This window comes from Vidua macroura, chromosome 28, assembly GCF_024509145.1.
Source record: "Vidua macroura isolate BioBank_ID:100142 chromosome 28, ASM2450914v1, whole genome shotgun sequence".
NCBI lineage: Eukaryota > Metazoa > Chordata > Aves > Passeriformes > Viduidae > Vidua > Vidua macroura.
Window position 1 is genome coordinate 3,991,432 of NC_071598.1, and position 25,859 is coordinate 4,017,290.

Consider the following 25,859-nt stretch of genomic DNA (forward strand, 5'->3'; position numbering starts at 1 on the left):
TCAACACCCACCCGGCCCCCGGGGCAGCCGCGGCTGGGAGGAGAGGTGCTGAGCCCTGCTGGACTCGCCCTTCCCCACTGCCAAGGTGGGATCAGCCTCTGTTTTCCAGCGGAGGTGCAGATGCGGAGGCCCCGGATCAGGGGTTTGCCCCCACCCTGAGCCTTGCTGGAGCGAGGGGAGGGGGAGGCAGGGAGGTGGGCTGGGGGAGTTAGCTCAGGGATGTGATTTTGGATCTGTTGCCCTCCACCATGGTGATGACGGTGGCACTGGAGCCTTCGTCCCTTTCTACCTGGAACTCCCCGGAATTTCATAGAGGGGGACCTCAATCCCGGGGTCCCCTGCAAAGCCAGTGGCCCTTGGGAAAAGGGGTGACAAAGGGCCCAGGGACAGACCCTTGGGGACAAAAGGGGTGACAGAGGCCCTGGGAACAAACTCTTGGGGACAAAGGCCCTGGGGACAGACCTTCAGGGACAAAATCCCTCGGAAAGTCCCCGGGTTGGGCTGGGGGTGTGGCAGTGCTGTCATTCAGGAATTCCCCCCAGGTGTGACAGTGCTACCCCAGGGAGGTGACACAGCTGTCTCTGCAGGCTCTGCTGCCCTGGCTCACCCAGTGGGAACAGGCCCAGGGACAAAAATGGCCTCAAAGAGCCTTAAAATCAGTGGCAGTGAGGAACAGCCCCCCTGGTGACAGGGTTTAGGGGCTCAGAGTATCCCCTCGGTGCCCCCCATCCCGCAGGAGTGGGATGGGGACCTCTGGGAAGACACTGGGCAGGGCAAAGGCTCTTCCCAAAATCCAGGTTATGGCAAGATCCCTGCCTGGGCGCTCTCTGCTGTTTCCTGCACCCCCCATTCCATGGGCTTCCTGCTCTTCCAGAGGGGATCCAACCCCCACGAGCTGTGAAAAGGTTTGAAACCACAGTGATGGCACATGGGAAAACCCTGCTGGGGTGGGGGAGCCCCAAACAGCGTTCTGGGGCATTCCAGACCTCCTGGGCAGGGCTCCATGGATGCAGGAAGGCTCAGGGTGAGCACCCTAGGAAACGGGGGGAGGGCGTGGGGCTGATCCCGGTGATTTATCCCCAATTCCCAGCGCTGGAAAGGCTGTAGGGAGCATCGGCATGTCTGGGGCTCATCCCAGGAAGGGGGTGGGCAGGAGGCTGTAACGCTGGGAAGGAAGGGAACGCCGGGAAGGATGGAAGTTGTGCTGGGAATCCAGAGCTGGGAAAAGCAGGGGGCCGGTGGGAACTGGCAGCGTGTGTTCATCCCGAAGTAGCACTTAGTGAGTGAGTTTTGCTCAGTTTTAAATAACACAGACAATTCCCGGAGGTGGTTTTTTTTTCCCTATTTTCCCAGGTGCAGGTCGTGCAGTGAGGCGGGGGCTTTTCCAGTGGTGGGAAACCCTGCTGCTCTTCCTCAGGTGTGGAAAACACGGGCTGGGAGTACCAGGAGAAGGGGATGAAGTGATTCTTGAGCCCAAGGAGAGGAAGATTACAGTCCAGAGAGGAAAAACCTCATCTCCTCCTTCAGGAACAGCAATCCCCCGCCTTCAGCTCAGTCCAGTTCTCCTGGCGAAGTGATGGACAGTTTTCCCTGGGGATGAAGCCAGCGCCATTCCAGCAGAGCTTGAAACAGAAGGTTAAGAAAATAACCACGAAACACCCTTTTCTTCCTCAAATCAAGCAGATCTGGGCTCTGGTGGAGAAAATTCAACCCTTTTCGGCCCATGGTGGGAAGGGGCTGGAGCCCAGGAGGGAGAGGGGGGAGGGAGATGCAGTGGGAGTTTCCCCAAACGGGGACCACAGTCTCTCTGAGCTTGGTGACCGCCCCCAGAGGCGGGTGACAAGGGGGACGAGGTGCCTTGTGCCAGGAGGGCCCGGAAAACAGCCGGGTTCCGGGGCTTTTGGGCTGCGCCTTGGGGTCTCAGAGATCCCGGGGATCCCCGGGGTGGCCACACGCGAGGCCTCGGGAGACTCAGGATTCGATCTTTTCCTTCTTTTTGCCTTTTTTCAGGAAAGATGGGGTCCGGAATTTCTTCTTCTTTTTGGAGGGTGATTTGGAGGGTGAACCGTCGGGGGACACGGGGTTGCTGGTCACTGTCTCCTTCTCCTTGGGGGCATCCTGGTCAGTGTTGGTGGTTGTCCGGTCTGTCCCCCCTTTTCCAAGGTTTTCCTCGGTGCTTTGCTCTTCATCTTTCCCGTTTACCACCACTGGTGGCTCCTTCTTGGCAGTGGAATCAGGGGGGGCTTGGCCACCATCGCCCTTCTTATCACCTTGGGAAGGGGAGAGGGAACAGGGAATTGGGGCAGCAGCACCAGTGTTGTGGGGGGGGTTTATCCCCCCAAATGTCCAGCGGGGCCTGGGCAGGAGCAGGATTGGGCCTCCACAAGCAGAGAACATTGGGATTTGATCCTGTCCTGCCTCAGGCACCACTTCCCTGAGCCCCCCACCCTCCCTGCGGGGCAAGCGATGTGGGATGGAGAGCCGGGAAGAGGCAGCAGGAGAAGCAGGAAGCAACAACAAGGAGGGATTCCCCAGGGGATTTCCTAAGGGATTTTCCCCGAGCGGGGCTGGAGACCGAAGATCCCCCCGAGCCCATGTCCCTCTTCCGGGGTGGCCTCTCCGTACTTACTACGGCGCCAGGGATTCAGGGATAACTCCTTGGGTGACAGGCACACAGGGAGGAAAGAGAAAGGAGACGTTGTGGAGACAGACAGACAGACAGACGGACACCACGAGACACCATGGCAGAGCCAGCAGCCCCGAGCCGCGCCCCGGCACCCGCTGTAGTTCGGAACAGTGGTAACGCCACGCCCGCCGGAGCGTGGGGTCTGGGGTGGGGCACAGGGGTGTCCCTTCCACCCCACAAAGCCACCGGCAGACGCTCACGTCCTCCTACCATGATCCCCATCGGTGCCCAACCCCTCTGGAGCGGGGGTGGCAGCACGAGGTGACACGAGGTGACAGCAAGCTGCGTCTCAGCGTGGTTTGGCCACAGCCACCCTCGTCCCCCCAAGTCCTGCTGCTCACTGAGACCCCAGCCCTCGTTTTGGGGTGCTCGTCACCCCACTCACCCTCCGTGGGCTCCGCAGGCGCTGGGGGCTCAGGAGGGGGTGGCTCTGGTGGGGGAGCCCCGCTCTCCTCCACTGCCGCGTCCTTCTCACCTGCCACAGAGAGACACGCTGGCCCCAGGTCCCCTCAGCGCCACCCGGGGCACTTTGGGGGGGGGGGGGGGTCTCTCCTACCCTGCAGGTGCTTCTTCCTCTCCACCTCCTGCTTGTACTCTTCCAGCTCCTGGTCCGTGAGCTGGCTGAAGGGGTTGGGGGGCTCTGGCTCGGGGGGAGCCTCTTCCCCGCCCTCCTTGGCCTCTGCATCCCCCAGGTGGCTCTCAGTGGACTGAAACAGACCCCCAGAGCGGTGTCACCCCCCCGGGGCAGTGTCAACCCCCCCTGGAGAGATGTCATCCCTCCAGAGTGGTGTCACACCCTCTGGAACTGTGGCAACAGCCCCACCCCAAGCATTGTCAGCCCCATTGGAGCAGTGTCCCCACCCCAGCAGTGTCCCCTCTGCCCTCGGGGCGGTGTCACTGCCCCAGACCTGTGGAATGCTGGGGAACCAGGGAAGGGCTGGGTGCTCTGGGCAGGGGCATGTGGGGTCATATGGGGTGTGGGACAGGTGGTGACATGCGGTGATATTGGCCTGGGGATACAGTGGGGACAGGGGGTGACACGGGGGGACAGGACTGTGTCTGGTGCCCAGCAATGACACTGCTCAGCAGCTGTGACTGGGGACACGGGGTGTCACGGGGCTGGGGACATGGGGTGACACAGGGTGACATGGGCTGTGGATGGGGCTAGGGATACGGGGTGGGGAGATGGGCTGGGGACACAGGGTGACACAGGCTGTGGGCCGGGCCTGGGGATGCAGGGTTAGGGACACAAGGGGACACAGGGTGACACGGGGTGTCTGTCAAAGGGCTGGGGACACGGGGTGACATGGGTGCCATACGGGGCTGCGGCTGGTCTCGGCGATGACGCTGGCCAGCAGCTGCGACTGGGGCCCGGCTGACTTCACGTCCTGGCGGTTTTGCTCGCGGATCTGTGGGGGAGGACGGGGCTAAATCCCCTTCCAAGGACAGGGCTAAGCCTCCCCGAGACCCCACTGTCCGCCAGCCCAGCCCAGCCCACCTTGTTGCGCATCTCCAGCACCTCCTGCGGGTCCGTGTAGAGCGGCACGAACTGGTTGGGGTTCTCGATGCGGATGGGGGTCCCGCTGCTGCCCTTCTCCACTTCGTCCGCCCGCAGCCACTGCAAACCCGGGAACAGGGTTTTGGGAAGCAGGAGACCCCCAGGATAGAAAGGGGACCCCGACAAATGCAGCTTGTATAGAGGGAAGACCCCAATAGTAGAGGGAAGCATCATAAATGCAGGGAGACCCCGATAAATACTCCTTGCATAGAAGGAAGACCTCACTAAATGCATCATACATAGAAGGGGGAGCTCAATAATAGAGGAAGACCCCAAAAAAAGCATCTTGTGTAGGAGACCTTGATAAACAGGTGTTACATGGAGGAAAGACCCCAATAAATGCATCTTGCACGAGGGAGAGACCCCAGTAATAGAGGGGAGACCCTTATAAATCTTGTGTAGAAGGGAGGCCCCCATAAAGGGGAGACCCCAATAAAAGCATTTTATATAGAGGAGAGACCCTGACAAATGTGGGGAGACCCCAAACAATGCATCTTGTCTAGAGGGGAGACTGCAATAAATACATCTTATATGGAGAAGAGACCCTGATAATAAAGCAGAGACCCCAATAAATGCATCTTGCACAGAGGGAAGACCCCGATAAAGCTGGTGGCACTCGGCCCTACGAGAATGGGGTGGTGGGATCTCAAAATAATCATTATTACAGGATGCAGGTGGTGCCTGGGTCTCCCTGCAGCCCAGATTTTAGCGGGATCCATAACCAGGACACCTCCACCTGCCTGGCTGTTGATCCCCAAGCCCCTGCTGCCCCCTCTGCCCCCTCACCGTGGTCTTTGTCCTCTGGGCGCCGGCGCTGCCCTGCGGCTCCTCAGCCAGGTTAACCCTGGTGTAGGTGTTGGGGGTGTTGAGCCACCTGGTCTTCTCCTTCTGCTGCTTCTGGGCGTGCTGGCGCAGGGCAGGGGTCCCGGCGGGCTCCTCCTCGAACACGAAGGCCGTCACGGTGGCGGGGATCAGCACGTCACTCTTGGGCTTGCTCTTCTCCTGTACGAACGGGTAGCGGTACGTGTAGCCCGTGCGGTAGCCCTGGAAAAGCACAGAGAGGGGACTCAAGCACGCGGGGATAAACCGAGGGCTTGGGGGGGATTTTGTCACAGACAGGTAGAGATATTATCAAAGAAAAGATTTATAAGTTCCCATAAAGAAGAGTTAGAGGGATGAGAAAACAGCTAGCATGATAACCTATTTTAGTGAGAGAACCTTTTGCACCTGTATAAACTATAGGTCTGTCCCATGGGGTTCAGTGAACAAGGTATGTAAACATACCTAGAAAGAGAAAATTTGATTATATTCAATAGCCCTTACCAAGCAATGAACTGGGCTTCACTGCACTCTTGACCAATTAGGTTTAACCCAGTGCATTCTGATATTTCCTATAAAAATGTGAATAAAGAAGGGGCCTTTCCTGCATGAAGAAACTGAGTTTTGTCTGCTTTATCACAACCTGCTTTGGGATGGCTGGGGTGGGTTTTGGCGCTCACCAGGTTGTCCAGCATCCTCATGAGGGCCTCGAACTCGTGCTCGCCCAGGCGGCTCTTGTGCAGGGGCCCGAAGGTGGTGCCGGCACGGCGCACGGCGCCCAGTCCGTGGGGCCCGTGCTGCTGCGCCCGCTCCAGCACAATCAGGTTCTCTGCGCCGCCCGCGCTCGCCAGCGCCGACACCTGCGGGGCACCAGGCACCGCTGGGCTGGGGACAGTGGGGGACGGCCCCACGGCTGCCCCGGAGCCGGTGCTGGCACACGGGGGAGGAATGGCAGAGCGCTGGCACACGGGGGAGGAATGGCAGAGCACTGGCACATCTCAGGGCATGGGGATGGAAATGAGGGGCTGAGAGCTGGAATAGCTCAGAGCATGGGGAGCAATGGGGCACAGAGCTGGCACAGCTCAGGGCATGGGGAGGGAAATGAGGGGCACAGAGCTGGCACAGGGGATGGAAACGAGGGGCACAGAGCTGGCACAGCTCACTGCCTGGGGCACTCTGGCTGAGCTGAGACTGGCACAGCTCAGGGCATGGTCACTGGGCTGGCTGCAGAGACCCGGCACAGCTTGTTGCATGCTCCCACGGCTGCCGGCCCCACCCGCAGCCCAGCACTCGCCCCATACTCACCTGCACCTCGCAGGCCGCCTGCAGGTGGAAGATGCTGTAAAAAGCCTCCTCGGCCGTGTCCCCCAGCGCCAGCACGCCATGGTTCCGCAGCACCAGGATCTGCGGCGGGATGTCAGTGGGGCAGGCAGGGCACGGCGGGATGACCCTCGCGTCCCGCCAGGTGTCCCCTCACCTTGCAGGTAGGCCCGAGGCACTTCTGTAGCTCCACGCGATCGGCCTCGTCCTCCACCTCCCCGCGGAAGTCGAAGTAGGCGACGTCCCCCAGGAGGAGAGCAGCGCGGGAGATGGGCAGGAGCCCGCAGCGCATGGCCGACACCTGGGCACGGGAGGGGGAACAGGGCAGGGGGCCAGGGAACCCCAAACTCCCCAAAAAAACTCCAACAGTCCCAAAAAATCAACAGCCTCCAAAAAAAAAAAAAAACCACCAACAGCCCCCCCCCAAAAAAAACCACCAACAGCCCAAAAAACTCCCACCAACAGCCCCAAAAAAACAACCCCTGCAAAAACCCCAACCCTTCCAAAACTTTCCAACGCCAACTCTTCCCAAACTCCTCTCCAAAAAAAACATAACCCCCCAAAAAATGTTCCCAAAAATCCCCAACCCCACAAACCCCTCCAAATCCCTCTGTAAGCAACCTCCTAAATTCCCCCAAACTCTCCACCTCCCAAACTCCAAAATCCCCCCCAAAAAATGAACTGCCGCCAAAGAACCCCAGCCCCCAAAACTCCCCATCACCCCAACACTTCATTTTGCCCCCAAAATGCTTCCAAATCCCCCAAACCCATTCAAACTCCCAAGGAACCTAAGTCCTTCTCAACCTCCCCCCCAAATCCCCAAGATCCCATTGTCCCCCCAAACCCCCCAAAACACCTTTCCACCCTCCCAAATCCCCCCCAAACCCAACCTCCCCCAAAAGCCCCCACATTCTCTAAACACCCTTCCACCCTCCCAAATCCCCCCAAACCCAACTTCCCCCAAAAGCCCCCACACTCCCCTAATTCCCAAGCCCCCCAAATCCCTCCAAACACCTTTCCACCCTCCCAAACCCCCCAAAAAGTCCCCACATTCCCTAAACACCCTTCAAATCCCTCCCAAATCCCCCCAAACCCCACCTCCCACAAAAGCCCCCACATTCCCCCAACCCCCAAGCCCCCCCCAAACCCCACTCCCCCCACGTCCCCCGGCTCCCAGAGCCCGTTCCCCGGCGTACGGCGGCAGCGGCGGGGGTGTGCAGCCGCACGATGCAGCGGATGTCGGGGCGCGCCGCGTAGATCGCGGCATGCAGGCTGAAGCTGCGCGCGTCGGGGGCAAAGCCGGTGCTGCCCTGCTCCACCACGGCCCCCAGCACGTTCACCTTCACCTGGGGGGCACGGGGGGCTCAGGGGGCTGCTCCCCACCCCCAGGAAGCCCCGGGGAAGGAGGAGGGGGGCTCACCAGGCTGGCTGCTGTCACCTCGCTGCACGCCAGCCCCTGCGGGGCCACCAAGAAGTGCTCCTGCTCCTTGCTGACCCTCAGCTGCCGCGGGGGACAGGGTAGGGTGAGAAGCAGCCCCAAAAAAAATCCCCAAATCAACACCCCCGCAAAAGCCCCACTCCTCTCTGATGGCTCCTAAACCATTAAAAAAACTCCAAAACTGCCCCCCAAACCAACACCCTGAAGGAAACCAACAACAACCCCAAAACTCCACAAACTCCCCCCCAAAATTACCCACAAACCCTCAAAATCCCAGCCCACCTTGAATGTCCAAAACCCAAATCACCAACACCCCTCTAGGAACCCAACAGCTCCCAACTTTCCAAAATCTACCAAATCCCCCAAAATCCCACCAAAGAACCCCAATTCCTCAAGGCAACCCCAAATTCCCCCAAGGCAACCCCAGGCGCCCTATTTTTTTTGGGGGGGAGCGCAGCATGTCCCAATTGTGCCCAGCCTGTACCAGTCCAGCAGGTACCAAAAGCCCTCTGAACCCCCAAAACAACCCCAAATCCCCCCAAGGCAACCCCAAATCCCCACATCCCGGTTTTGGGGTGCTCACAGTGACAGCAGCGTGTCCCAGCTGTGCCCAGCCATACAGGTCCAGCAGCCGGTGGATGCTGCCCACCTTGCAGCGCATCAGCCGCTCGCCCTTGGCCAGTGCTGGCCCCTCCGTCCCGTGCAGGTCATTGATGGGGGTGACTGACGCCAGCCCTGGGGATCAGGGACCCCCCGTCAGCCGTGGGACCCCCCAAACCACGGGGGGTTCAACAGGGGCAGAGGGTTGTGGGGATGGGTTTGGCGGCTGGCAAAGTTTGGTGGACCCGAAGGTTTGCTGGACATCAAGGTTTGGTGGCCTCAAAAGATCTGGGGGTCCCCAGGGCACCAAAGGTTTGGTGGTCCCCCAGGTTTGATGGTCCCAAAGATTTGGTGGGCCTCAAAGGGTTTTGGGGATCCCAGGGATTTGGTGACACCCCAAGATCCCAAAGAGTTGATGTTTCCAAAGTTTTGGGAGTCCCTGAGATCCTTAAATTTGGTGGTAAATTTGGTTCCAAGGTTGCAAAGATTTGGTGTCCCCCAAGGTTTTGGGGCTTTTCCCACCCCACCCCTTGTCCCCAAAGAGCCCCACGTACCCATGGGGGAGGTGGGCAGGGCGGCGGGGGACGTGGTGGCCATGAAGTCGGCGATCTGCCGCAGCGCCCACACATGCGACGAGTTGTTCCCCTTCTTCATCTGCTCCTGGATCAGGCTCTCCAGCTCCTCCCGGAAGGACTGCGGCATGGGGACAAGGTGACAGCGGGCTAGGTGGCACCACCAGGGACATTGGGGCAGGGGCAGCACTGCTGGCTGGGTGGCACTGGCAGTTTGGTGTCGGGGACACCATTGCTCTGGTGGCACCGCCAGCTTGGTCACACAGTGACACCGTCAGCTTGGTGACACGGTGATGGTGGCACTGCTGGCTTGGTGCCAGCATCACCAGCTTGGTGGCAGCAACACTGCCAGCTCGGTGCCACAGTGGCGATGGTGGCACTGCCAGCTCGGTGGCACGGTGATGGTGGCATTACCATCCTGGTGTCAGTGCCACCGCTGGCTTGCTGGCACAGCGGCAGCAGCGGCGCTGGCAGCTCAGTGACAGCAGCACCGCGGTGGCAGTGGCACTGCCAGGTGGGGACACGCACCACCGTGTGGTGACATCTGTTCGCTTGGGGACAGGAGGGATGGGGCCAGGGACAAGAAGGGGTTGGCGACAGGAAGGACGGGATTTGGGCCGGGAGGGCTGGGGTGGGGGACGTGAAGGAAGAGGTTGGGAACACAAAGGACAGGGTTTGGGGACAGATGGGACGAGGCTGGGGACGTAAAGGAAGAGGTTGGGGATAGAAGAGACGGGTTTGGGACAGACGGGACGGGGCTGGGGGCTCACCGGGCTCTGCAGGATCATTGTCACCCGCTTCTTCTGCTCCATGAGGTTGAAGTCCTGGCGCAGGTCCCCGGCCCCGCTCCGCGCCCGCAGGAACTCGGGGACCTCCTGGGGGGGACAGCGCGGCCCGGGGCCGGGGGGCTCGGGCAGGGGCTCGGGGCTGGCGGCCGTGCTCATCCTGGGGACGCGGGGACACGCGGCGTCAGCGCCGGCACCCCCGGGGTACAGATTGGGAAGAAAGCACCGAAAACACGGAGCGGCTGCGGCCGGCAGATAAGGGCAGCGGGGACCCGCCCTGTCCAGGACGATGGGACAGCTTGGGGACACCGGGGAGGGGACACTGCCCGGGCTGGGTGACAGCCCGTCACAGCTGAGAACGGGCACAGCTCAGCGCAGGGATGGAGCTGAGAACGGGCACAGCTCAGCGCAGGGATGGGAGCTGAGAACGGGTACAGCTCAGTGCAGGGATGGAGCTGAGAACGGGCACAGTTCAGGGCAGGGATGGGAGCTGAGAACGGGCACAGCTCAGCGCAGGGATGGAGCTGAGAACGGGCACAGTTCAGGGCAGGGATGGGAGCTGAGAACGGACACAGGGCAGAGCACCCATGGGTGCTCCCCTACAACCCCAGGCTCAAATTGGGGTTACCCACTATGGGGGGCTCAGCTCCACTATGCTGCCACAGGCAGGGGTGGTTCCCAGCCCACCCCGTGGCCCGCGGACCCCAAAAGGACCCCAAAAAGGGCCCCCTCCCAGTCTGCCCTCTCCTCCAGGTCACTGTCACCAAGCGCTGTAGGGATGCTGCTGCCAAGGGCCCCTCAAAACACAGGGTGGGCCTGCTCCCCCAAATCCCGGGGGTGACCCCCATTTCCCCCCTCGCTCAGGGCAGAAGGGAACCCCCAGATTTTGGTGCTCGGAGCACGCCTGTCTCACCGAGGCCGGGATAAATCCCGGGGGGCCGCGGTGACCCCTGGGCGCAGGGCCCGAGCAGCCCCCGAAGAAGGCGGGGGGGGGCTCTGGGGGGTTGGGCCGGGACGCCCCCGAGTGCCCCCTCCCAGCATCCCCCCCCCGCCTCCGCCCGCACCGCGCCCAGCGCCGCTGCGGCAGCCGCAGGGCGGGGGGGGGGAGCGAAAACCGGGATGGAAACCGGGATGGAAATGGGATGGAAACCGGGATGGACTGGGGGGGGCCGCAGCATCGCGCCCCCCCCCCCCCCCCCCCCCGCCCCGGGGATGGCCATGGGGGAGGGATGGGTTCGGGTACCACCGAGGGATGAAGGCCTGGGAACGGGGGGAGGGGTGCGATGCAACCCCCCCCACACCTGCATGCAGCCAGCTGGGGGTGGGCTGAGGAAAGAGGGGGGGGGGTCACCCAGCCTCCCCCAATCCCCCCTCCCCCGAGGGGTGCTGCGGCCGGGGGCTGCTGCCATCACCCACCTTCCTCCTCCTCCTCAGAGCATCCTGACAAAGGGCCGCCCCCCCCCGGCACACCACGCGTGTCCCCGCACCTCCCCCCGCCCCGCCCTCCCCCCGCACCCCCCCGGGAACTCAATCCCTGCCAATAAACAAGGGGGGACCCCCCAAACCCAGCGCTGGCGCTTCCCGCAATCCCTTTTTATTGTGCAATTAACTGGGTTCATATTAACAATCATCAATAAGCCCTTACCTTGGGGGGGGAGGAGCTAATTACTAATTACAATTTCATAAAGAAATTAATTACAGCTCTGCCCCCCCCAGCCTCTGCGTTTTAGGGGTGGCAAGCCTCCTGCCCCCCCCCAGTTTTGGGGTGAGGGTTTCATGGGGTGCAGGGTTCCAGGACAGGAGCGTGACCCCAAAAATGGGGGCTGGAGCCTTGAACTCGGCCTTTGGGGGAGATCCCCCCCCTCCAGGCCCCCCACCGGGCTTCTTGGGGCGTCAGGAAAAACCTGGAAAAAACAAACAAACAAACAAACAAAAAAACAGAGGTTTTCCTCACCTTTGGATTATTTTGGGGGAAAAGGTGATCCCGAGCTTCCCTTGTTTGTGTCGGTGCTCCCCCAAACCTGGACCCCATGGGTGACCCCCCCAAAGTTTTTACCCCCCCCAGGTGCCCCCAAACCACCAGGGGTTGCCCAAGGTGATCCCCAAGCTGATGCACCTCCAAATTCCCAGGGTGTTCCCCCAAATTCCCGGGGTGTTCCACCCCCCCCACTCACCGTCCCCCCCCTTCAGCAGTGCCCCAGGCTGGGGGGGTCCCCACGGGCACGGGGGTGCACGGCCAGGCTCAGGGTGCCCCCCTGCAGTGCCCCCCAACTCCTGCTCAGTGCTGAGCTCCTGGGAAAAGGGGAATAAAAAAAAAAAAATCAGAATTGGCCCCAATAATAACAACCCCCCATAATAAATCAATTTAATTATTAAATTAATTCCAGCCTCAAGCAGGAAAATCCCCACCAGGACCACAGATTATAGGGGGGTTGTGGGTCAGTTTTGGGGCCTACCCTCAATAATAATTTGAATTAATTTTTTAATTTTTAAATTAATTCTGACCTGAAAAATGAGAATAAAAATCCCCCAAAGGCCACTTCATAGGGGGTCAGTTTTAAGGTCCCTCCTCAAATAATAATTCAATTTAATTTTGATTATTAAATTAATTCCAAGCTGAAAAATATCAAGAAAAATCCCATAAGCCTCCCCAAACCCCAACATTATAGGGGAGTTTGGAAATAGAGGGTCAGTTTTGGGGTCCCCCTATGCTGGAGGTCAGTTTTGGGATGTTCCCCCCCAAAAATTACATTTATTCTTAACCTTAAACTGAATTCCAAACTAAAAAAAAGCAGCAGAAACTGGAAGAAATCTGTCCCCCCTCCATGTACCCATGCCCAACCAGCCCCCCAAAATTCCAGTTCTAAGGGGGTTTGGAGCCCAGGAGTCAGTTTTGGGTTGCCCCACAAAAACCTAACGACTAAAAATAAACTGAATTATTGATTCCACGATGAAAAACAGCAACAAAATCTCTGTCAGCCGCCCAAAATCCCACAACACTTTGGGGGGGGGGGGGGGGGGGAATTTGAGGGGTCAATTCTGGGGTACCCACCTGGCAGCCCCGCAGCAGTGGGTGTTTTGGGGTCAGTTTTAGGGTCACACCTGGCAGTACTGCAGCAGTGGGTGTTTCAGGGGTTTAGGGGCAGGTTTGTGGTCAGGTTTAGGGTGAGTTTTGGGGTCGCACCTAGCAGTCCCACAGCGCCCCCCGCAGCAGCGGGCATTTTTGGGAGGTTTAGAGTCAGGTTTGGGGTAGGGTATGGGGTCAGTTTTAGGGTCGCACCTGGCAGTCCCACAGCACCCGGATGTTTCAGGGGTTTGAGGTCAGATTTAGGTCAGTTTTGGGGTCACATCTGGCAGTTCCACAGCAGTGGGTATTTCAGGGGGTTTAGGGGCAGGTTTGGGGTCAGTTTCAGGGTCGCACCTGGCAGTCCCTCAGCACCGCCTGCAGTAGTGGGTATTTCAGGGGGTTTAGGGGCAGGTTGGGGGTCGGGTTTAGGGTCAGGTTTGGGGTCGCACCTGGCAGTCCCGCAGCACCCCCCGCAGTAGTGGGTATTTCAGGGGGTTTAGGGGCAGGTTTGGGGTCGCACCTGGCAGTCCCGCAGCACCCCCCGCAGCAGGCGGATGTACTGCGCCGCCGCCCGCAGCGTGTCTGCCTTGCTGGGCCGGCGGTCCCGCGGCACCAGCGGCACCAGGGTCCGCAGCTGGGAGAAGCCACTGTTGAGGTTCCGGATCTGTGGGACACAGGGACCCGGCCAGAGACCGAGGGGACCCCAAAGGGACCCCCGGTTAGAGACCCCAAAAGAGCCCCAGTTAGAGACCCCAAAGGGTCCCCAGTCACAGACCCCCATTAGAGACCGAGGGGGGGTCCCCAGTTTACCCCAAGAGCCCCGAGTTAGACCAGGATCCCCCCAGGATCAAACTGGGATCTCTCAAGATCAAACTGGGACCACGCCCAGGATTCAGCTGGGCTCAACAGGATTAAACCAGACCCGGCCATAACCAAAATTGGGGTCCCCTCCCGAATTAAATGCCACTCTGGGACTGAACTGCCCCCCGAGGATTAACGTGGGTCCCTCACAGAATCAAACTGGGGTCTCCAGGATTAAACTGGGACCTTTAAATTAGGATTAAACTGGGCTAACCAGGACTAAACACGACTCTCCCACAATTAAACTGAAACCTCAGAATTCAACTGACCCCAGGACTAAACCGACCAACACAGAATTAAACCAGGCCCTCCTAAAACTCAACTGGCCCCCCCAGGATCAAACCCACCCCTCAAATGCAAAGTCCCCCCATGTCCCCCCGATGTGACCCAGCCCCGGGGGGGGTTTGGGGGTCCAGCGGATTTTGGGGTCACTCACCCTCTCCCTCTCCTTGGCATTGGCCGCCTGCCGCCGCTCCAGCACCTCGACCGGGTCGCCTGTGGGCTCGTAGCCCCCGGCGGGGCCACGCCGCAGGCGGGCAATGGTGGCCGGCTGGGGCAGAGGCCCAAAGCGCTGGCTCAGGAGCCCCTCCAGCACCTCAGGGGGCGGCGTGGGCTGCAGGACCCCCGGGACCCCCGAGGGCTGCGGGACCCCCGGGGGCTCCGGGGCCCCCAAGACCTCCAATGGCTTTGGGACCCCTGAGGGCTCGGTGACCCCCAGGGGATCTGGACCCCTTGAGGGCTCTGGGACCCCTGAGGGCTCCAGGGCCTCCGGCCACACCCCAGCTCTGCTGGGCTCGCCCATCCCACAGAAGGAGCAAAGCTGCACCCACCGACCTGACACAAAAAAGGGGCAATGGTGGGGGGAAGGAGAAAAGGGCCCTTAAATAGCCGGGACCAAATAGGCACAGGTGGAACCCGTCTGGGCCTGATGAGCTCTGGCTATGCCTTGGTTTCCTCACACACTGTCCCGGCCTGGTACCCCAAAATGCTGATCCCTGGCTGTGCCTCAGTTTCCTCATCCACCATCCCAAAATCCTGATCTCTGGCTGTGCCTCAGTTTCCCCATCTACCATCCCAAAATCCTGATCTCTGGCTGTGCCTCAGTTTCCTCATGCACCATTCCAAAATGCTGATCCCTGGCTGTGCCTCAGTTTCCTCATGCACCATCCCAAAATGCTGATCCCTGCCTGTGCCTCAGTTTCCCCATCCACCATCCCAAAATCCTGATCTCTGGCTGTGCCTCAGTTTCCTCATCCACTGTTCCAAAATGCTGATCCCTGTCTGTGCCTCAGCTGTCCCCTCTTGCCATCCCACCCTGGTATCCACAAAGCTCTGAGCCCCAGAAAGGCTCCCCAAAATGGGCTGCGGGATATTTGGGGTCCTGGCACCGACGGGCACCTGGATTCGCTGCAGAGGGGAGAAGGTGGGTTTGGGAGACTTCGTGTGTTCCTAAAAGCACTTTTGGGTGGGAAAGCAGAAAGAAGAGGTTCCATGACGCCCGGCCTGGCTCGGCAGGTGGCAGTGTTAGTCCCCGGTATGCTGCAAAACTCGGGGAGGCTGGAAATAAAAACGGCAAAACCGCCCTTTTTCCGCCAAAAAAACCCCAGGTCACTTCGGGTTATCCGCCCTGGGGGGAACCTCCTCGCAATACTGGCATGGATTTCCCCTCCCTGAGCCCTCCAAGGGGCTCACCCGGCTGTTCCTGGGGGATCTGGGGGCTCCAGCGGGTGCTCTGAGGTGAATGTGGGGCATGGACGTGTCCTATGTGCAGGGCTGGGGCTGCCCTGCCTCAGTTTCCCCAGACCTGGAAGCACCTGGACACCATCCCCAGCAGCTCCGGGATCCTGGAGGTTCCTTCTGTGTCCATAAGGAGAGTGAGAGTGCAGAGCAAACTCTAAAGAAATCCAAAAATGACCCTAAAATGAGAGGCACCTGGAAGTTAATTGAGGTTTTTCCCTAAGAACTTAGAAAATCCCAATTTTCCTCTCTTTAATGCTCCGTAATGAGCTTCCCTGTCCCACAGCAGGCTCTGGATAATCCCATTATCCCTGCCCCGGTCTGGGCATAATTCTGGCATCTGACAAATTAATCTGAAGGCAGGGAGGTGTAAAGTCACCCCAAAAACGGGTCTGTACCCAGCTTCTCACCTGGGATCACCCCTGGGAGCATCTGGGGGGGGGGTCGAACCCCCCAGCTGGGGTTTGGGAAAAACTGGGAAACGCCCCAAGTTCAGCAGAGGGGGATTAAATATTGAGGGGAAAATGAGGGGCAGGGGTGGAGAAGGGGCTGGCGGAAATGGGGTTTGCAGGGGTGGCAGTTTTAGGGATTACAATAATTAGCATTTGGGGTTATTTGGGATCATGGTTTTAAGGGGTCACAGTTATTAGTGGCCTCGTTTTAGGGGTCACGGTTATTGGGATTTGGGGTTATTAGGGGACACACTTATTAGGGGTCACTGTTAATAGGCTTTGGGGTTATTAGGTGTTTTAGGGGTTACAATAGGGGTCGCAGTTTTAGGGGTTACAATGATAAGCATTTGGGGTTTTTAGGAATCGTGGGTTTAAGGGGTAACAGCTGTTAGGGCTCACGTTTTTAATGGGTCGCTATTTTTTGGGGTCACTGTTATTAGGGACCTCATTTCTCAGGGGTTGTGTTTTGGGAACGCCCATTGGGAACGCGGTTTTCCACCCCTCCAAGCTCAGTTTTCCCTCCCGTTTCCCCTCTCCGAGTTCGGGCAGGGCTGGAAGCAGCTCCCAGGCTCCATCGCAGGATGCTCCCTAAATCCAGGGCTCTCCGCCCCCCACCCCACCCACCCCGACGCCAATGACCCATCGAGGATCTGACATTTGACACCGAGACTGGAAAGGCGACCCGCGGGTTTCCAGTTTCCTGCTGGGATGGCCTGGGAAGGTCAGGGGAAGGGGACGGTGCCAGGGCTAATCTGGGCCCGGGGCAGCTGTTGGCACGGGATTAAACCCAGTCTTTCCTGGCACGGTCCCAAATGCCCCGGGAGTGTTCGGTCCCTGCCAGGGCTGCCAGCCTCGTGCCAGCCTCGTGGTGCCCGGATGAAATGATAAAATATTTTATGGAGTAAAATATTCCAAGGGTCCCAAATGTCCCAAGAGTGTTCGGTGCCTGCCAGGGCTGCCAGCCTCGTGCCAGCCTCGTGGTGCCCGGATGAAATGATAAAATATTTTATGGAGTAAAATATTCCAAGGGGATTTATGGAGATGTGGCAACCCCTGTGGCCTCTTCCACTTCCCCATCCTCCTCCTCCTCCTCCTCCTCGTGCTGCCAGGCACATTCCAGGGCACCTGCTCTGCTGGCATGTGTCCTGGAACCTCGGGCATCGTTCACAGCCTGCTCCTTGAGCTCCCCAAGGGCCCAGCCAGGGTTGGCACTGGGATCCCCATCCCGTTTCCAGCGCGTTCAGGGTGCCCAGGGGTGGGAAATGTGGGAGAGCAGGTATCCACGTGGACAGGGAGGCTCCTGGAAAACTTTTGTCCTGTCGTTAAAGCCATGAAATGCTCCCTCCTGCTGCTGTCTGTGCTGCTGGTGGCATCAGCACTGCAATATCCCAGTGCCCTGATGTGAGACAGAGACATCTCTCCTCCCTCAGTTTCCCCAGCTCACCCAGAGGGCTATAGGGATATTTGGGAGGGAATTCCAGAGGCTGCGTTTGCCCCTAAACTCAGCCCTGGGGTTGATGCTGTAGGATTTGCGGCCGGGTGGGTTCCCAGTGCAACACCCGGGGGTCCAAGGGACACCCTGGGGACATCCTGGGGGACATCCCGGGGGACATCCCGGGGGATATCCCAGGGGCCATCCTGCCGCAGCCCGGGCGCAGCCCTCCTTGTGAAGGGATTATTTATCCCCCTTTTGTGCTGAAGAGCAGGGGGTGGGAATTGTCCCGGCCACCCACTGAGATTTCCGGGGGTCCCCGGTCTTACCCCGCCCGGGTTATCCCTCAGGCGGGAGGCACAATCAAGGGATTTATTGGCACGGAGGATTCAGGCAGGCATCGCTTGGATCCCCTCCACCCCACCCAGCATCCCGGGGGGATGTTAAACCATTCTGGCTTGGTAAAATCCAAATAATGACTAAAATCCCCCTGGGGCTGGCGGGAGGGAGTAAATCCGGGACGAGCAGCGATGCCCCCACGCTCATCTCCCACCATCCAGCGCTCGCCGTTCAGTGATTCTCTCACTCCTGGAGATTCCCGGAAAGAGGATCCGGGGCCGGCGGGCTGGGGCCGCTGCTGCCCGGCCGGAGCGGGATGAACAAAGGTGGCTCTGTCCGTGCGGGTGAAGGAGCTTTTGTGAGAGCTGAGCTGCGGGCGGCAGAGGGACGATCCCAGCCCGGAGCAGCCGGAGTTTCCCCGTGCGAGAGCAGAGGAATTTTTGGAGATAAAAGAAATTTCCACTGGATGAAGGCGCTGCCAAAGCCCCATCATGAGGCAGGTGGGTGCGGGGACTGCTCGGGATGGGGGTCCCCTGTCCCAGGGTCCGGGTGAGCCCTGGGCTGTCACCGGTGGCCATGTGCCCTGGGAATGGGATGGGATGGGGACAGGGATCAGGATGGGGTCGAAGTGGGAACAGGAACCAAGACAGAGGCAGTGATGGGGATGGGAGCAGGTTTGAGATGGGGATGGAAATGGGGAGAGGGCAGGGATGAGGATGGGCATGGGATTGGGATTGGGGCAGGGATGAGATAGGGACAGGGATCAGGATGGGGACGGGGGCAGGGATGAGGACAGGGATGGGACCGAGGCTGGAGCTCAGCCTTGCCCTGTCAACTTACACAGCACTCAACCAAGGGTTGAGCTCAGCACCTGGACAAAGATTTAGGTCTGGTTTTAATCTTTAGCCCATCCAGGTGGTGCCTAAATCCAGCCTGGAGCCTGCTGCTCCCAAATCTGAACCTTACCCCTTCTCTCAAGCCTGTCCCTCTGTGTGTTGGGAAAACCTGGGGCTGCAGCTCCATCCTCCTCCTCCCTGACAGCAATTCCTGCCTTTCCCATCCCAGATAACCCTCCATCACCGTCTGCTGGTGCTGCTGGGCCCTCTGAGCTGCATAATCTCCGTTAGAATTAATAAATGAATCAACCTCAACCCTCTTTGCCCGGCAGCTCCTCTCAGCAGCAGGGACAGGGGCCCTGTGTGCCCACTGTCACGTAGGGATGGACCCACGGAGCCACGCGGTGGGGGAGGAGCCAGGCAGCTTTTTTCCCCCTCTTTTATCCCCCATCCCAGTTTTTGGAATTCTCCAGCACTCTCAAAGCTCCTCCTAAGCACAGGAGCCGTCGCTGCTGCCGTGGCAGATGCTGCAGATCCCAATTAAGCCCTTTGCCGGGTCAGAGCCATGGGGGAGGCCACGTGTGCCTGTGCCACGTGTGCCCCCACACGCAGCACACATTTGCACACGCATGATGAGTCTCCAGCAGGCTCGGGGCCGTGTGACCTCGTTCCGCCTCGGGGCTCCCGGCCCCTCGCACGCATCCATCCCACCCCAGCGGGGGCTTCTCCATTTATTTCCTCTCTCCGGGAGGGGGGAAGGAGAGAGGGTTCCTCAGTCAGACTCTCTGCACCAGAAGTGGGGCTGGGGTGGGCGAGGTCACCCCCACGGGGACAGAGCGATGCGGGGCTGATCCATGATCTGGCTGCTCCTTCTTGCTGTGCCCAGGGGTGCCGAGCGCAGAGCAGAGGGGTGCTCCGTGGGGCTGCCAGTGTGGGGCGGGGGCAGCCCAGACCCTCCCCAGAGCATCTCAGCCCAGACAGCTCCGTCGCTGCCATGCCAGGGCTCCGGGATTACACCACTGCTGCTCAAATCCCGTCTTCATCCGCGCCGTGCCCAGCCAATGACCTCGGCGCTGGCACGCAGGGCCTTCCTCCGCAGGGATCAGAGATGATAAAGCCCTCCCAGACCCAGCTTGGCGCGGTGAGGGCTCGCTCTCTGTCTCAGCAAACCACCGTGGATGCTCCGAGGATGACGTCCATGCACACGGAGAACAGGATGGACGAGGAGAGCTTCGCCCAGGTAAGGGGGTTTTCACCCTGGGTTCGCGATTGGGAGGGAGGTTGTGCTCCCTGCACCTGGACTGGGACCTGCAGTGATGGAGCACAAAGGGGCGAGAGGGGAGCAGCTGTGGGTGTCAAGGGATCACGGGATGGGTGCTGGGGAATAACTGATGCCAGGGTGGAGGGCAGCTGTTTCTCAAACCTCTGGCCTCGACCAGGTGGGGTGGTGTTGGACCAAGGTGGGATGTAATATTTGGGGTGATTTTTCTGCCTGTCAGAGTGAATTGGTGGAGATACATGTGACTGGGGAGTTTGAGCTGTGATCATTCTGCCAGGGAGCGAGGGAGATGCTGCCTGTGATGAGCAGGGATCCCGGGACAGCCCACTCTGCTCCTGTATCCCAGAGAGAGCTCTGGGCTGCGCTTAGGAATCCTTCTGGACTTGGGGCACCAGGGGGTTTCAATCTTTCTCTGCCCTCAGCAGCGCCGTGGCTTTGGGCTGGGATTTTGGAGGGGCAGCAGGGAGGCTCCCAGCCCCTTGCCCCCTCTTCCCTGTGCCTCACCCAGACCCGAGGATGGGCTGGCAGGCACATCCAGCTGCACATGGCTTTGCCACGCTGGTGTGGAAGCCGCCAGGACAGCACAGGACTGAGGGGTGGGATTCTGTGCACCGTGCCTTCCCCAAATCCAAGTTCCGGGCGATTTCCTGCCATGGGGTGGGAAGGATTTCACAGGGTCGGTGCAAGCTGGACGTGGCTGTGGCACGGGAGCACCGGGGGTGGTTATCCCACCCCCACGAGACCCCTGAGATCCAGCTTGCCCGCACCCACAGCGCTGGGAGAACGGATGAGGCAAAGGGGAGGGAAAAGCCCCCAGCACCAAGCGTTCCCTGCCCAGTCTCGCTCGTGTCCCTGCTCCAGTTTGGTGGCATCAGGGACGTGGCGTGTCCCACGCCGTGGGACTTGGCAGTGCCCACGGAAAGTGCCCCAGGGATGCAGGAGAAACCTCCCCTTTCCGCTGGGATTGGGAAAGTGCTGCACATGGGAATTGCTCATGCCAGGGTAGAGTGACTCAGGGTCCTGCGTCCTGACCGGGACTTTTGACCTGGGAGCTGTGCCAGGTTTGGTGGCACCTGGCACGGCCCCTCTGGGATGCAGGATGGTCCTCAGCTCTCCCTGAATTTGGCCATGCTGGCTTTTGGGGACACCTTGCTTCCCGCCACAGCTCCTGCCAGCTCCAGCATCCAGGCTTTGGGTACTGGACTGGGACTTTTGGGACCTTCCTGGGATGTTGGGGACCTTCCTGGGACTTTTGGGACCTTCTTGGGATGTTGGGGACCTTCCTGGGATGTTGGGAACAGTGTGTCTCCTGGGAATGGAAGGGACCAGACATCTCCTCTTGCTGTGGTGTCACGGGGCTGATCCCGTGAAGCATCCCATGGATCAGGAGATGTTTGATGGAGCTGGTGGGCTCCTGCACAGCTGGATGAGTTGGCACTGCCCCGAGGGAGGTCTGGTCGGGCCAAGGTCATCTTCATGGTGTGGTGATTCAGGAGGAGGCAACAGGACATGCAGGGCAGGAGCTGGGAGTGGAGGGGGAAAGGGGATGGGCCAGAGTGGAGTGTCCCCCTACAGAATCCCCCTGGGCAGAGGGGGCTGCCTGGGAGTGGAGATAATCCCAGGGCTGAGGGTCACCATCACCAGTGGACAGTGGCCACCACAAGGGGATGGTGGCCACAAGCGAGGAATGGTGGCCATCACTGGAGGCAGATGGTCGTCACTGATAGAGTCACCATCACTAATGGAGGGTGGCCAGCACCACTCCAGATGGCCACAGCCAGGGGAAGGTGGCTACCACCCCCTGTCCCTCCTGGCACAGGTCTAGTGACTCCCATGCCCACCCACTCTGGGTGCCACCACCCAGCCAAACCCTCTTTGGATGCCTCCTGGCCTGACTGGTGGCTTTGGGGGTCATCCAGGTTTGGGGGAGTGAGGGAGGAGCTGGAGCAGTGTGTCAGTGACACGTGAGGACGCTAAAATTAGGTGGCTCCAGCTAATCTAATTTAATCTCCCCTTTTCCTTCCGTCCATTCCCCGGGGATTAGCCAGACCAGTGGGGTGTGAAGCCAGGCTGAGGGGCAGTCCGGTCCGGGGACACCCAGCCCGACCCCCGGGGAATCCCCCTGGCTGTTCTGGGGAGGGGTGCCTGTGGGGATGACCCTGGGGTGTGGCGGGGCTTTGGGATGGGCTGGATGAGATCTGTGGAGGAGCAGCAGCAGCAGGATGGGCGGAAGGATGGAGTCCCACCATCCCCAGGGCAGGCAGGGCACAGTCCTCCCCTCCCTCGCCCTTCATGGGGCACTTTGGGATGGGCGAGCAGGGCCGGGGAAAGGCTTCTTCGCCCGGCTCAGCCCGAGGTCACGCGCTCGTCCTGCGGGCTGCCAAAGAAAGAAAAGTTCTCCGACCGGTTTTCTATTCCCGGCCCCGTGCAAGGGCTGGGTCCAGCCCCGCTCCAGGTTTCCGGTGTGTTGGGTGACAGGGCAAAGTCAATAGCTGGGCACCGGTGTCACGATGTGTTCCTGGGGATGTGAGTGCCTGCGTCCAATGAAACCTCGCTGGAAACTATGTGGAGCAGCGCTGCAGCCATGAATCACGAGGCAGGTGATCCCAGATGAGTTCACGCCTCTCCTGGGGCAGCTCCAGCTCCAGGGCCATCCCAGCTGCTCCGTGATGGTTCCCAGTTCCTCTGTGCCCACCCGTGCCTCAGTTTCCCCAGTATAAAAGTGGGTTATGACCCTCGGTGGGGTCCCAAAGGTCTCCTGGGGGTCCCCAGGAGCAGCAGCAGTCCACCGGGGGCTTGGCTGGTCCCAGGGCTCCAGGCTGCTCTGGCCCTGCTCTGGCCGCTGGGCACGGCTCTTCCTCCCGCTCCCATGTTGTTATTACTGTACCACTTAAGGAATCTTAGAGAAATTAGAGCTGGTTCCAGCTCCAACCCCTACAATCAGCTGCTTCCTTTTCCCAAGGAACGAGGCTTAAATGCCGATAGATTATTACAAGCCCATGTGGGGCCGGGAAGCAGCTGGGATGCCTTGAAAGGATTTCCATTTGGGAGCTTTATTCCATGAAAAGAATTCCAAAACCAACTGAAAAACCTCAAATTAAAGAAAAAAAAAACAATTACTTTATTTAGAGGAGCTGGTTGGGCAGAACCCAGCTCCTCCTGTCTTTCCTTGACTAGGGCGTTATCTGGCAAATCAATGGAGTCTTGAGGAATATTTTCCCTGAATAAACTGATTTTATGGGACAGAAGGATGAGACAGGTCCCTCATTTTGCACAGACAGTCGCTTCCTTCATCCAGCCAGGCCGGCGGCAGATGGGGAAGGCGGACAGATGTGTCCAGCTATTTTTAGGCTCAAACGCTGCTTTAATTTCAACATGACCACGGAGAATTTGCCTTTTTAGGGGTAAAAAAAAAAGCTGGATCAGAGGGTGAGTTGAAATGTAGGGCCAGAGACAGAGATTAATGGAATATCATGAGCTGGAAGAGATCTACAAGGATCATTGAGTCCAAATCCTAAAATGCATCAGGTCACGATCTGGGAATGCCTGACAGATGCGTGGTGGGTCTGGCAGGACTGGATCCTGCAGGAAAAGGTGTCTGGTAGCAGCATTGTCTCGCCTCTGGCTTTGGTTGCTTCTCCCCCTCTTTCCTTTGAAACGGAGTTACAACTCCTCGAGCAAAAGCACCAAAACGATGTAAATGGCCGCGTCGAAAGGGCTCCCGAGAGGGTGAAGGCAAGAAGAGCCGGAGCTGCTCGGGACTGGTTGGGAAAGCGGCGGGAGCGGGCAGACGGGTTGGGTAACTCCTGCCCCAGGGCTGCTGGGACCGGCTCTGCTGGCAGCGGGGAGCGGGAGCCGCTCCGGAGGGCCAGGACGTGCCGCGGCCCTCGTAGGGCTCCGGGCCACCAACGCCCGGCTGCGGCCCGCGGACTCCCGGATGGAGCCGGGATGGAGCAGGGATGGAGGCGAGGAGGAAGGCGGGGTGGTGGAGGCAGACCCCAGCCGCGGTGATGCTCCCAAACGACGCTTGCCGAGGTTTTGGGGGCACCCCCCGCCGTCCGTGGCCGCGCACGGGGAGCGGGACACGCGGGCGGAGCGGCGAGCGCCACGGGCCGCGGGTGATGGATGCGACCTGACGGGTGCGCAGGGCCGAGCACGTTCACACGCATGTGACAGCGACAGCAGCGGGCACACCGGGGCGGGGCGGCGGGGACGGCCAGGACATACGGACACACGGACACAGCCACGGACACACGGACATGGACTGCGGGGACAGCCACGGACACATACACAGATGCAGGGACATCCAGGACACACGGACACAGCCACGGACACACGGACACGGGCTGCGGGGACAGCCAGGACACACAGGCACAGCCACAGCCACATGGGCTGCGGGGACAGACACGGACATACAGACACAGCCACGGACATGCACATGGGCTGCAGGGACAGACAGACACACGTGGACTGCGGGGACAGACAGACACACGGGCTGTGGGGACAGCCATGGACACACATGGGCTGCGGGGACAGACAGACACACATGGCCTGCGGGGGACAGACACACACACGGACTGTGGGGACAGACAGACACACGGGCTGCAGGCACGGCCATGCGGGCTGCGGCACACGTGTGATACACCCCGAATGCAGCCCCCCAGTAGACCCCACTGGACACCCTCACTGCACCCCCCCCACTGCACCCCCCCAGTGCTCCCCCAACCCTCCCAGTGCACCCCTGATGCATCCCCAGTACACCCCCAACCTCCAGTATCCCCCAGTGCACCTCCAGTGTTACCCCCTGGGACACCCGCAGCCCCCCTAATGCACCCCCCGTGCACCTCCCCAGTACAAACCAGTACACGCCCAGCACACCCTAATTCACCCCCGATGCTACCCCAACCTCCCTAAAGGACCCCCGAGGCAACCCCAGTACACCCCAATGCATCCCCCCAGTGCATCCCCCAGCAGTGCATGCCCAATGCACCCCCATGCACCCCCAGCCCCTTCAGTGCCCCCCAGTTCACCCCTCCAGTGCACCCCCGGACAACCCACTGTACCCCCGGCCCCCCGTGCCCACCCCAGTGTGCCCCCAGTGCTCCCCCAGTGCCCCCCCAGTTCACCCCTCCACTGCACCCGCACCCCAATGCACCGCCCTGTGCATTCCCAGCCCCCTCAGTACCCACCCCAATGCACCCCTCATGTGCACCCCCAGTGTTTCCCCAACGCGCCCCCAGGCCCCCCAGTGCCCCCCCCGGTGCCCTCTCAGTGCCCACCCAATGCACCCCCCATGTGCCCCTGCCAGTGTCCCCCAGTGCCCTCCCCACTGCCCCCCAGCGTCCCCCCAGTGCACCCCCAGTGCCCTCAATGTCCCCCCCCCAATGTCTCCCCACAGTGTGGCCCCCAATGTCCCCCCCGTGTCCCACGTGGGCCCCGGGGCCCACGCAATGCACTCCCAATACACCCTCAGTATCACCCCAGTGTCCCCCCCGGTGCCCCCCCCCAGTATGACCTCATTGTTCCCCCAATATCACCCCAATGTCCCCCCCAATGCCCCCCCAGTATGACATCATTGTTCCCCCAGTATCACCCCAATGTCCCCCCCAATGCCCCCCCAGTATGACCTCATTGTTCCCCCAGTATCACCCCAATGTCCCCCCCCAATGCCCCCCCAGTATGACCTCATTGTTCCCCCAGTATCACCCCAATGTCCCCCACAGTGCCCCCCCCCAGTATCACCCCAGTGTCCCCTCAGTGTCCCCCCAGTATCACCCCAGTGTCCCCCCAGTATCACCCCAGTGCCCCCACGGTATCACCCCATTGTCCCCCCAGTGTCCCCCCAGTATCACCCCGGTGTCCCCCCATTGTCCCCCCACTGTCCCCCCAGTATCACCCCAGTGTCCCCCCAGTATGACCCCAGTGTCCCCCCAGTGTCTCCCCACTGTCCCCCCGTTGTCCCCCCGGTGCCCCCTCACCCCCCCGCCTCACCCCGGTGCCGGGCTCGGCCCCGCCCCCCCCGCGCGCGCCGGGCACACACCCTCGCGGCCGGGCCAATGGGGGAGCGGCGGCGCGGTC

At 60.3% G+C, this 25,859-nt stretch overlaps 2 protein-coding genes across 3 annotated transcripts; both read right to left on the reverse strand.

Annotated features, from left to right (window-relative positions):
• Nucleotides 1-67: 67 nt before the first annotated feature.
• On the reverse strand, nucleotides 68-12,792 carry ADD2 (adducin 2). 2 transcript variants are annotated; one of them, XM_054000504.1, is made up of 15 exons: nucleotides 12,779-12,792; nucleotides 9,764-9,938; nucleotides 8,976-9,114; nucleotides 8,405-8,556; nucleotides 7,804-7,884; nucleotides 7,580-7,729; nucleotides 6,541-6,684; nucleotides 6,369-6,467; nucleotides 5,744-5,923; nucleotides 5,031-5,288; nucleotides 4,185-4,304; nucleotides 4,006-4,095; nucleotides 3,243-3,393; nucleotides 3,072-3,161; nucleotides 68-2,270 (listed from the first exon to the last, which is right to left on the reverse strand). In XM_054000504.1, the coding sequence occupies exons 2-15, from the start codon at nucleotides 9,935-9,937 to the stop codon at nucleotides 1,972-1,974; spliced, it is 2,127 nt and encodes a 708-aa protein (XP_053856479.1). In that variant the 5' UTR covers nucleotide 9,938; nucleotides 12,779-12,792; the 3' UTR covers nucleotides 68-1,971. The 2 variants fall into 2 exon arrangements, with proteins under 2 accessions (XP_053856479.1, XP_053856478.1); XM_054000503.1 differs by lacking the exon at nucleotides 12,779-12,792 and adding an exon at nucleotides 11,195-11,256.
• On the reverse strand, nucleotides 11,377-14,508 carry FIGLA (folliculogenesis specific bHLH transcription factor). The gene is made up of 3 exons (XM_054000480.1): nucleotides 14,143-14,508; nucleotides 13,366-13,509; nucleotides 11,377-11,682 (listed from the first exon to the last, which is right to left on the reverse strand). The coding sequence occupies exons 1-3, from the start codon at nucleotides 14,506-14,508 to the stop codon at nucleotides 11,470-11,472; spliced, it is 723 nt and encodes a 240-aa protein (XP_053856455.1). The 3' UTR covers nucleotides 11,377-11,469.
• Nucleotides 14,509-25,859: the final 11,351 nt, after the last annotated feature.

What these genes read in the sequence shown, in the direction of transcription:
- FIGLA (XM_054000480.1), bottom strand. Translation starts at nt 14,508, where the DNA reads ATGGGCGAGCCCAGCAGAGCTGGGGTGTGGCCGGAGGCCCTGGAGCCC. An exon ending in ATGCCAAGGAGAGGGAGAGG is followed by an intron (nt 13,510 to 14,142) that starts GTGAGTGACCCC and finishes TGTGTCCCACAG; the next exon opens with ATCCGGAACCTCAACAGTGG. An exon ending in GGGTGCTGCGGGACTGCCAG is followed by an intron (nt 11,683 to 13,365) that starts GTGCGACCCCAA and finishes TGTTTTTTCCAG; the next exon opens with GTTTTTCCTGACGCCCCAAG.
- ADD2 (XM_054000504.1), bottom strand. Translation starts at nt 9,937, where the DNA reads ATGAGCACGGCCGCCAGCCCCGAGCCCCTGCCCGAGCCCCCCGGCCCC. An exon ending in AGGCGGCCTGCGAGGTGCAG is followed by an intron (nt 5,924 to 6,368) that starts GTGAGTATGGGG and finishes GGTGCCCCGCAG; the next exon opens with GTGTCGGCGCTGGCGAGCGC. An exon ending in GCCTGCGGAGCCCACGGAGG is followed by an intron (nt 2,271 to 3,071) that starts GTGAGTGGGGTG and finishes CCCCTTCCCAAG; the next exon opens with GTGATAAGAAGGGCGATGGT.